General features: G+C 30.7%; 1 protein-coding gene across 1 annotated transcript in view; it reads left to right on the top strand.

The window, feature by feature from the left end:
- The first annotated feature begins 2,013 nt into the window (after positions 1 to 2,013).
- Trf2 (TATA box binding protein-related factor 2) overlaps positions 2,014 to 12,000 on the top strand; it is a 10,338-nt gene continuing 351 nt past the window's right edge. The window contains exons 1-5 of the mRNA XM_018538836.1: positions 2,014 to 2,103; positions 8,141 to 8,155; positions 9,395 to 9,724; positions 11,161 to 11,411; positions 11,595 to 11,689. Of these exons, the coding sequence (XP_018394338.1) occupies positions 2,029 to 2,103; positions 8,141 to 8,155; positions 9,395 to 9,724; positions 11,161 to 11,411; positions 11,595 to 11,689 (766 nt within the window). The 5' untranslated portion in view covers positions 2,014 to 2,028. The remainder of the gene's footprint in view (positions 2,104 to 8,140; positions 8,156 to 9,394; positions 9,725 to 11,160; positions 11,412 to 11,594; positions 11,690 to 12,000) is intronic.

Raw genomic sequence — 12,000 nt, 5'->3', positions numbered from 1 at the left:
ACTGCAATATGTTATTCTTAGTGCACAAAATATAAAAGTTGGTTATTGAGATTTAATTTGAAATTTATACTAGACCGTACAATAAAAAATAATTGCTTGTAATTTCAGAGTATCAATTTGTTAATGACTCAAAAAAGAACATGCGGATTTCACCATATCCGCAGTTCCGCATCCCATAGGAACGCACCCTCAGGGTACGTTTCCACTGAGCGCTCCACGTAGATAGAAATAGTAGTACTAAAGTATGCATTGTCAGAAATTTGAAGAGTGGGGTAATCCGCATATAGAAAAGAACACACTCATTTGAGTCATGAACATAGAAATATAAAGACCGAGCATAAACTCGTAAAATAGTCGAGGGGAGTGAAATGCGGGAGATGAGTGTGCCTAATTTTTATTGGCTATGGCTATGCGCATGCTCAGTACCGCTAACTTTCAAATGATTGAAATTTTGAGCAATAACAGAAAAGTTAAAATACAACAATATAAGATATAAGATCTGTGTCTAAATACTACGCAGAATGGAAAATACGTATCTTTCCTACAACCAGAGGAAATTTCATAGAAAAAGACAGATTTGGAGTAATCTGAATCGACATTAAAATATATAGACCGAGCCTTTTGCGAGCATGTATTATACGTAAGTATATTTTATCTTATATAAAATATTATTAATATATGTATTTTTGAACATACTGTCATAAAGCTGTATTTTATATATATACATATATATATAATTTACAAAATTAAAAAAATATGTATATAATAATTATATATAATAAAATATGTGTATATAATATTTATAGTAAATTATAAAGTAAAATTATTTAAAGTGAGATTAAACTATGTAGTTGTATTTTTATATAAAAAAATTAGAATATTAAAATTTTATAACAAAATGTGTGATACATTTGTTTATCATTTGCAAGTTTCCACGGAAAGAACACATAATAAATTTTATTGTCTGTTAAAATAAATGCATACATATATATTTTTATTTGCATATACTTATATATATAGGCCCGTATTCAGAATGCGTTTTTATTGATAAAAGCGCGCTTTTATCTCTGAAATTCTACAGTATGCGTAACGTAAACTATAGCATAAAGTATAACGTATAGTGTATAAGAGAATCAGACGGGGAGCACAGACTCTTGCTAAAGAACTCTGATTGGTTGAATTTCTTATGCCTTATATGTGAAGCTGGAGTCACATTGAGCGAAAATTACAGCGGAACGGAACAGTGAAACCAATCAGAACTCTACAATCATTCCGCTGCTTTACTTTCTGCGATTGTGATTGGTTTCGCTGTTCCGTTCCGCTATACATTTCCGCTCAATGTGACTCCAGCCTTATGCTTTATGAAAGAATCTGTGCTGGTCTGTGCTTCAGCCAAATGGCTCCAGCACACTGAGCGCGGAAACGCTTGCCACGCAGCAAAATGTGGTAGCCAATGAGCTTACAGCTCCTAACATGTTCATTGGCTACCGTACGTTACGGATTGGCTGTTGCAACAAATTTGTGACCTGCGACGTCTACGATACGACCAATGTAGAATGGGCACCTAGGCCGGTATTCATAGTCGGTTTTTATTTCAAGACTGTCTTAAGTAATGTCTTAAGATGCTAAAGCGGTCCTCTGATTGGTTCGTAACTCCTCAAGACTGAACTTAAGACAATCTTGAATATAAGAACTGACTATGAATACCGGCCTTAAAATCGACAACTTAGCATTATGGTAGAGTGGGGGTAAAACCAGCGCGCTTTTTTCTTCGCTGCATGAAATCGGAAATGGCACGTTTAGTCGTATTTGAACATAAGAGCTGGTAGTTGCAATCTGAAACCGTCGGACTTAAGGTTTAAGGATTAAGCTGATAGTTGTTTTGTTGCTGAAGTAAATGTGTTAGTTGAATAAATAATATGTTTAGTTGAATAAATAATATTCAGTTTAGAAATTGTAATAAAAAAAAGTGAAATAAATTACAATATGAATAGTAACAATAAAAATTACGAAGGGAATAATAGCGAGATGAACTATTATACGAACAATAGTGACTTTAATAATGACATTATATGGGATTTTGGGCCCGAACTGAATCAAAGTGTTTACGGTAGCCAGTATTTTCCTACTGTAAGTAAATAAAATTTCAATATTTTCTATTTAACTGTTATATTAATTAATCTGTTCATTCATTTTTTTTTAAAATAAATGCATTTTTTAACACAAAAAACGGACCGAACTAATTTATACACCTAATAATATAAGAGCGCGGCGCAGTAAGGTAGTTGCATATACATCAGCCACGTGCTTGCTATTTAGCGGTGGGCCGAGCAAATTTGGATATTTTTATAAATTAATATTTTGTTAACTATTGCGAAAATTGTAAAATGGTAAAATTTTTCATTACTTGTCAAACATCCTGTATGTATTATTTATTTTTAGTGCTCTCTATCAAATATCTTATTGTTAGCTAACATTAATTATTCCTGAAATGTTCGATTTGTATTCTCGAATATTCCGGAACAGTAAAAAAATGTTCATAAAATATTTAAAATTATATGACCACTTCTTGTAATTGGCATGATAATTAATAGAAAAATTTTTGCAGAATGGATGAAAATTAAACTGAGTAAAAAAGTTCTCTATTTGCAAAATAGCCAAAATGTAAGTGCGCAGCGAGATAAGACCTTAACAATTAAGATGTCGTTGCCATCTAATAATATGACAAGTTTAAGACGGCAAAACGACTATGCATGCTTGTCGAGCGAATGAGCATTACTGATTTTTACCTATAAATTCAACTAATTACGTTTAATTACTCAGCAAGCAGATCCAGCCCCTTTGTTGACTTGAATTCGCCCAATGTGCAACGATAAATGCACATTGCGTTCAAAGGTTTGGCTATCTTCATAAATTATAATAACTCGTTAACTACTGCGAAAATCACAAAATAGTAGAGGATTCTTCCATTCAGTTTAATCCATTCTGCCACTATTTTTCGAGTTTTTTGTTAATTATGGAACAACCTATACATCACGAAAATTACTCACAAACAGTATGTATTTATTATGCTGACAGAAAATAAGAATCATATTGAAAAGTATATATTGAGATCCGATAATCTTAAAAATTTTCGCTCGTATGAAGTATGTTCTTAAAATTGGACTGACAATGAATTGAAAGTAAATAAAATATATTTTTAATAGTGTAAACAATTTTAAGAGATTTTAATAATATTTCAGGAATATTTAGCATTAGCTAGGTAAATTAATATCCCATTATTTAACTATTGAATCTTTAAATCGAATGATTTTTTATTTTAAAATCTCTTGATTTTAACATTTTATTAAGAATAAAAATGTTTCGAACTATTTTTTATTTGTTTTTTTTTTGTAATTCTATGCATAGTGAATCTGTAAATTTTACATTTAAATCTATAGTTAAAAAAAGCAGCGGATTACAATTTATAGAGAGTCTTAATTTATTCTAGGGCAAGTAAGTTATGAAGTCTATTTAGTTAAGTTATTATATATGATTATATACAGTTATATATATTGCATTTATATACTATAAATATCTTAATTTCAAAGAAATTTTCATTGATCTAAAAAAATTTTTTTTAAATACGAATAAAAAAAATTAAGACATTTTTATCAATGTATCTAATTAATACGTACAGACGTTATTAATTATATTATTTTTATTGCATTATTTTTATTAATAACAATTATAATGGAGATAATAATAAGAGCACTAAACATTTTTCTTTGTATTTTTTTCAATTAAAAATTAAATTCAATTCATTCTGTTTTAAAAGAAATAAATAGTAGCTGATACAATTTGATAGGTTGATACAAGCTATGCTTATACAAGTTACGCTGTATGTGAAAAAGCAGCCTTAGAAATTCATAGTTTTTCATAGATATTGATAGTGATATAGATGCTGTTAATGACTATTAATTAATGCTATTAATCACAACACATGTGTAGTTAAACGGGATGCTTCCAAAGACGTTCTTTAATTTTTAGATATCTTCATTCAATCAAATTTTAATCAAATCTATGTCACAATGTTGCGTTTTAAAGCAAATTATATGTATTCTTTCATATATAATTTATTTTAAATTGAACAATTATTTAAAATCATATTTTATAATTTCGTTTTTATGTGTTTATGTAATCAATAAAATGCTCTTGTACACAAGATATGCGTGCAATGTATACATACGCAGCGTTCTAAGAAACGCACTGCAGGTCATAATCCGTTAACTTTTATCTATAAGAGCCCAGACACAATAAGCTTTTGCATAGTGCATAAGAGAGTCAATTAAAATTCTTTTCTATGAAGTGATTGGCATTTCTATTAGATTTAAAAATATAATCAAACAGATACAAGAACTAACTGAGCGCTCTATGAGCGGTCATGCTTCTGGATGCACCCCGTTGTTAAACAAGAATAAGACGATCATTGTGTTGTATTGTGTCGCTTGTTGAAGACACAAAAGGAAAAGGCACACAAAAAACTAAGACTAATAATGTTTTCGATCCAACTGGGTTCTTTGCACTAACCTCTGGATTGAATAAAAGCTCACATAAAAGCTCACTGATCACTTGAGCGACTTGTTTCTGGATTGTTCTGGATGCATCCAATATCTTATGTTAATATGTCCTCCTGATTGGCTGCTGACATCTTAAGTAAATAGCTGATGCTTTCTCGTAGCGCGCGCAACAGTTTCAAAAATAAAATAACCTAAAATCGAGAGTTGGGAATGTTATCTTAAAAAAGTAACGTGTTACCGTTATAGTTATTTTTTATAAAAAGTATAACTTATTACCTTATTTACACGTTATTCATTTTAAAAATATCATCTCACAGTGCATTTGAAAATAGTAGTAATTCTTCTGAATTACTCACTTTCAAAGACGATTTACTTCAATCAATTAAACAAAACTGAAACAAATATAAACACACAGTACCTGTTTAAACGCAAAATTCACAAATACGCCAGAGAAAACGGTTCTCTGAAGCACGTATAAATTTTGGTTATGATTTTACTGAAACTAGAGAAAGGGAACGCTTCTCCCAATAATAACATGGCGGTTACTGGATACTGGAAATCAGCAAATGGGAACACACCCATAAACGTATACCTTAACAAACAATGCAAAAGTAGCCGTAGACGTCAGTTATTTGTTTTCCTGCTGGATTGCTTGCTAGCTGCATGATGGCTAGCTGGATCAAATTTTTACCTCCGTGAACCTAGCCCCTCATCTTCAAAATTTTGTAAAAATAAGTAGAGTTCTGGTAGCCCCCCGAAGAGTTCTAACGATTATGCTTAATAACCGATGCTATAAAATCAATATCTAAAAAGTTCTGTGAATTTGAAGTTTCAGATTTCGATTTTTTTCACTTCTATGAGCTAGAACTCTCTTGTTTGCGGTTTTAGTTATATTATTAAGGATAATCGTTAGAACTCTTCGGGGAGCTACCAGAACTCATGTCAGAACGTCGAATTTAAAGAAAAAAAATTTTTTTCGTAACTAGGGCGCGTAAAATGATAGTTTTACTCCCGCATTTGCGAGAGTAAAATGCGATTTTACACCCCGGAGAATTGCAAATAAATACACCCAATTACTCCCCACTCAGCAAAACAATCCATGAACCTCATTCCCCACCTTCACAGCTCCCTAGTACGAAAAATTTTGTTTGCGACTCGGGAGTAAGGTTTTCACACCCGCGTGTGTTCGACCATACACTCGGGCTGGCTTCGCCAGCCCTCGTGCCGTCGAACACCCTCCGGGTGTAAAAACCACTTTTACTCCCTAGTCACAAAAATATCTATTTTAGAAAAATTGCTTGTATAAAAAATTTTGGTAATCCGATGTTTTGTTGAGAGTTCTAGTAGCCCCCCAAAGAGTTCTATCGATTGTTCTTTATAGGCCAAGATGCTAAAATGAACGGTATAGAAGTTATAGTCCTTCAAAGTTGCAGAATTGTGAAGTTGGCCCCACGTCTACATCAAATAATGTTTTCTTTGTTTAAATCAACGGAACTCTTTTTAAATTTGTTATAGAACTCTAGAACTTTTCGGGGGGCAACCAGAACTCTACTTATTTTTATAAAATTTTGAAGATGAGGGGCCAGGTTCACGGAGGTCAAATTTTTGCCATCGGATTGGTTATAGTGCTGACAGTGCCAGTATTGCAGCCAATCCGATGGCAAGAATCTGATCCATTAATAATCTAGCAGGAAAACAAGCATCGTGTGCTTTATAGTTATTAGTGAAGTTCCCGAGCCTCGCGACCAATTACCGTACTCATGGAATTACAGTCATATATAGATAAAATGAGTGCGTTCAGCAGACTCAACTGTTTTATGATTCGTCTCGCTGATTGGATTGTATTTTTATATCTAAAGGAATAGTCCTATCTTAACGAAGAATCATAAAACAGTTGTAAAATTGTTGAGTCTGCTGAATGCAACCAATTGATTGCAATACTTTTTTCAATGATTTTTTGAGGGGGACTACGTATATTAGTTAATTATTAATTTGTTTTAATTCGTGATAGTACCGCGGTAGTTTACATATGAGCAATTAAAAATCCAAGCTAGACTTGTAGGTTTCGTGTTTGTATTATTTAGTTATGTTCTTACATTAACGGTCTTTAGTATTTGAATATTGTTTTTTCAATGAGTTTCAGAATGCAGCTTGCTCATCGAGAACAATTGGTTCTTACTTATAAATTCACATAAGTAAGAACCAATCGGTCGGTAAGCAGACTGTATTTCAAAACCCTATTTATGCCCATTTTCACCAATGTAAATTAATCTCGGTTCTATTTGCTCTTCATCTTTTTCTAGTTTTAAAAATTAGAAAAAGATGAACAGTAAAGGAGCCTACAGACCAGAACATAAATTTTCAAAACATTCATCAAAAAGATCTTTTCTTAATAACAATTTTTTTATAACTTAAGAATAATTTAACTAAATTTGAGTTGCACTAATCGCTTTGTTGAGAAATTTTATCCCAAGAAAGTATGGTTTTAAAAGTATTTTGAAGAATATTGGCCTGGTTTAATTTAACTTTTCATTATACAACACTCATATTAATTCAATTGAAGTAAATCCGAGCGATGAGTAAGGGCGGGTTCACACTTTGACGGAAAAACGGAAAGCGGAAAAGCAGTAGCCAATCAGGTAGTCGACTTTCTGTTAGTTTTGTACTATATACTACCAGCACGAGTTTTGATCGGTTAACTGCTCTTCCGCTTTCCGCTTTTCCGTCAAGGTGTGAACCCGCCCTAAGGGTTGGATTATACTGGCCGTAATCTGTTAACTTATGCCGTAATCTGTAAAAATTGACCAATCACAGTCGAATGAGAGGGGAATAATCGATTATAATTGGTCAATTTTTACAGATTACGGCATAAGTTAACAGATTACGGCCAGTATAAATCAATCTTTAATCTACATTGGTGGAAACGGGCATTAAAAAGACATCATACAACTATTCTGTTCACGACTGTACAGTTACGACTTCGCTATCTCTGTATCATAAGTAGCCCTACGGTCTTCAGTTGTCCGCTTGGGTCGCCAGTAGTTGCCAGTCTAGCGAATATGGCTGAGAACAATGGCATTGGTTGTTACTGAGCTAACTTTGTGTTCCGCTGGCACTTGTCAACAAAGACGTTACCCTTAATCAACGTGCGACGGATTACAGTCGCTTGGTATAGAGTAACCTGTAAGTTACCCGTCCTCTCGGGACCTCCCATCCTCGTACATTTACTTAGTAAGTAATCTCGAGAGTGTCTCGCTTGCAGAACGTTCTCGGAGGGTGCTGCGCGAGGCGAACGCACCTCGATCCCGGCGCCGCTCGATGATTCCCGCTGCTTTTTCAATGCGACGTTCGTCCTATCGATACTTCGACGTCGTGTCGTAATCCCGTGTTCCCGTCTTACGACGCGCAAACTACTCTTCCCCCCACGTGTGATCGCGAACATCATTTGTCTTCAGCATCCGCTCGGTCTTCTCCCTCGTGATTCACGTGATCCTGCTTCAACGAGGGTCGTTCGGATGCACGATCTTGCGTTTGCCTCGTTCATCTGTCGATTACAACGTAAATCCCGTTATTTTGTCGAGCACTATGATAATTCTGTCGATATTTAAATCGATTATTTACGTTGCATTCCGTTACTTACTAATTGAATTTCTTTGCACGAAGGTGTCGTGAATGAGCGTTATTTTTACGATGATTAAAAACACTTCGTTTTAGCCCACTATATAATTTACTACACATTTTGCATGCTTAGTAATTTTTTTGTATAAATTAGATCATTATTTTTGACATTATCTTCATAGGCATCCATCTTAAAACATGTAGTTTTATTATTTACTACATTAAATTCTTTGCATTTGAATTTTGCATTTATAAAATAGAAACCTGTATTATGTGTTAACAGTTATTGTTAAAAGTTATTAAAAACAAAACTGAGAGGTTGATTGTTTGAATATAGATAAATACTCGAAATTTGAGGAAAATGAGAAAAAAGTTCTAGTGCAGTCTAGTGTGACAAGAAGCAACTTGTTTCTTGATGCACTAGACTGTACTAGAACTTCTCATTTTTATCAAAGTTTAAGTATCTATTTTATTTTAAGTTAAAAAAATGTATATACTAATTCAGTTACAAAAAATAATCTTAGAATAGCCATTTCTGTCTTATATGTATTATTACATATATTCTCAAAATATATATTTTTCTCATAATTATTCTTCCATTTCAATAGAATCTAGTAGATGAAATATTGCAGTTTTAACGTAACTTATTAAATATTGAAGCAATTAAAGATTTTAATTGAACATATTAAAAATAGATGTTATTTCACAAATTTAATTTTAAGAATATAAATTAATATAACTTTGTTATTGTTATTTATATTTTGTTAATTTCTCACAAGTGCAAGTATAACATGTGTGTTTGTGTATTTTAATAAAAGTTTGAAGTTTAGTTATTACTATATCTAAAATTAAGATGAAAATACAAGTATAATAACTTTAACACAAAATATAATTAAATATTAAAAATTATCTCAATATATTTTTATCTATTGCAAAATATATTTAATTTGTAATTAGTTTTTTTAAATAAAATTATAAAATTGTGTTTTACTAAATAATAATGATTTTTGAATTTTTTTATATTCCATGTTATATCAATTACTTTATTTAATTATATCTATAAATTGTTATAACAAAAGAAAATTTTCTGTGTTTACTTAAATATATTAAGTGTTAATTAAGGCAAAATATAAAAATATATTTTAATGTATGAAAATCTGAGAAAATTTGAATACAATATAAAGAGTATATAATTCTTTTATTATTATATGTTGTAGGTACCCAATATTATGGCAACTGCTATTCAAGAAAATGGCATGAAACCGTTAACAAATTCATCACTGAATCATGTAAAGGATGTTAATAATTTGGACAATGCCTGTACAGAAGAAAAGGATCGTAGATTGTTTGATGATCAATCATACGTTGATCATGCCGAAAAACCTCATGAAGAGACTCATGAACAATCTCATGAAGAACCCCATGAAGAGCCAGAACTTGATATTGTTATTAACAATGTAGTTTGCAGCTTTAGTGTAAGATGTCATTTGAATCTGCGAGAGATAGCGCTCAATGGATCTAATGTTGAATATAGAAGAGAAAATGGGGTATGTGTTGATAATTTTTATATACTCCTTAATAAAAAATGATTTTTCTTCTTTGACTATATTGTAATTCTTGATAAATCAAAACTTTCATGAAAGTGCTATTCTTCTGTAGATCTTGGTCTCGTAATTAATTTTATTATATTTGTCATCATCATTAACAAAAAGAATTGTAGCTGCTCATCTAATCTCCACAATGGAAGACTAAACTTGTTTTAAAATTTATCCATTATTATTTGAAAATTTGTAATTGCAAATGGACAAAACAACCTTTACAATCGACTACATTTGTTTTAAAACTTATTTATCACTATTATTTTAGAGTTTCTATTTACAAAGAAAGGGATAAAACATTCTACTGATTTGTCTGAATTAAGTTATTTATATTTTGAGTACTTCGTTTTTATCACAATGGAATATTTTTCCTACTCACTAAATTCATAATATCATGAAATAATAATTTTGAGAAACAAATTTTGTGATAAGTAATTGCTTTAGCAATAAGCTATCTAGTACACTAAAAAGTTATTATTATTGTATAATTACAAGTCAATATCTAGTAAGAATTTATCAGAAACATAGAATATGGACCATATGTATTTAAATATAATAGCATCTGTATTTAAATATAATAGCATATCTAACATGGTCAACAAAAATAAGAAACAGGATTTGTGAAGACAGCCAATCTCTTTCTGTTTCTAAACAACATATATGACCAGAAAGAGACAGAGACTAATCATCTTCTTACCCTATCGCATTTTTACATACAAGCCTCTATTTTGAAAGGAAACAACTGAATTTTGAAAAACAATTTACATTATGGATTTTAAGTGGAATATTTAATTTGTACAAAGAATTTATCTTTACTTTGAGTCGTATTTTATTATATATATCAGGAAAAAATTGTTATCTAATTAATAAGATAATATCATAATATTATTCCTAAAAACTATTGTATGATTGAGTTACTTAGAAATATATAAAATACATAGGATATTTTATTACAACAGTTGTAATCTAATATGTGTAAGAGTGCTGCGTTTAGAAAAAAAACTGTTTCCTAAATGCAGCACTTTTACACATATTTGGTTACAGCTGTGTAATAAAATATCCTTGAGATTAACATGTAAAGAGCTTGTATTATATGTTTTCTATCATAGAAAAATTCATGAAAAAGCATATATATATGATTAGAAAATCTATAAATTTGCATATTTTATGCTTATTGTCATCTGCAATATTTTCAATTTTAGTTATGAATAAAAATTTCTGATTGTATGATAATAATGTAAATTATCTTGATAATTTATTATACATTTTTATTTACTGTTTTCTATTTTTATAGATAATATATTCAGAATAAAAAATAAACTATACTTTAAAGCATATATACAAATATGTTTTAAAATATAAATTTTTGTTTGTGATATTTTTAGATGATAACGATGAAATTAAGACGACCATATACTACAGCATCCATTTGGTCATCTGGTAAAGTAACTTGTACTGGTGCAACTAGTGAAGCTCAAGCAAAAATCGCAGCACGCAGATTTGCCCGTTCTCTTCAAAAACTTGGATTCAAAGTGAGATTCAATAATTATAGGGTGGTCAATGTATTAGGCACTTGTTGTATGCCATTTGCTATCAAAATAACATCATTTTCAGTGCATCACAAAGAAAATGCTGAGTAAGTATAAAAGAATGCATATTTATTAATTATAGCATAATTATACTATAAATATATCTTTTTCAGTTTATTTAAAAAATGATTCAATTAACACACTAATATATAAAGTATTTTTCACGATATAAAAAATTTTATACAAATATATAAATACATGATAGTTATATGTTTTTATATAATTTACAGTTATGAGCCAGAGTTACACCCGGGTGTTACATATAAGTTAAAAGAACCAAAAGCTACTCTGAAGATATTTTCTACAGGAAGTGTCACTGTAACAGGTTGGTATTATAATTATGTTTTGTTAATATAGAGAAACTTATCACTTTTGATACATTATTTTACTGAGATTTAATTTAACTTTTAATCTGTGTATGTCCTTAACTTAAAATTATATCAAAAATTTTATGAATTTTTAAATCAAAATAAATCAATATTTTTGTGTAAATAAGTATTTTTACATTGCATATTTTAATTTTGAGTAAAGCATTATTTAAAATGTTTAATTGAAAAAAGAAACATCGTGCGTGCGTGCGTGCGTGCGTGCGTGCGTGTGTGTGTGTGTGTGTGTGTGTGTGTGTGTGTGTGTGTG

The sequence above is a fragment of the Cyphomyrmex costatus genome, unplaced genomic scaffold (genome assembly GCF_001594065.2).
Source record: "Cyphomyrmex costatus isolate MS0001 unplaced genomic scaffold, Ccosl1.0 scaffold199, whole genome shotgun sequence".
Lineage (NCBI taxonomy): Eukaryota > Metazoa > Arthropoda > Insecta > Hymenoptera > Formicidae > Cyphomyrmex > Cyphomyrmex costatus.
Note: the sequence above shows the minus strand (reverse complement) of the source record. Positions and strands in the feature narration are given on the sequence as shown.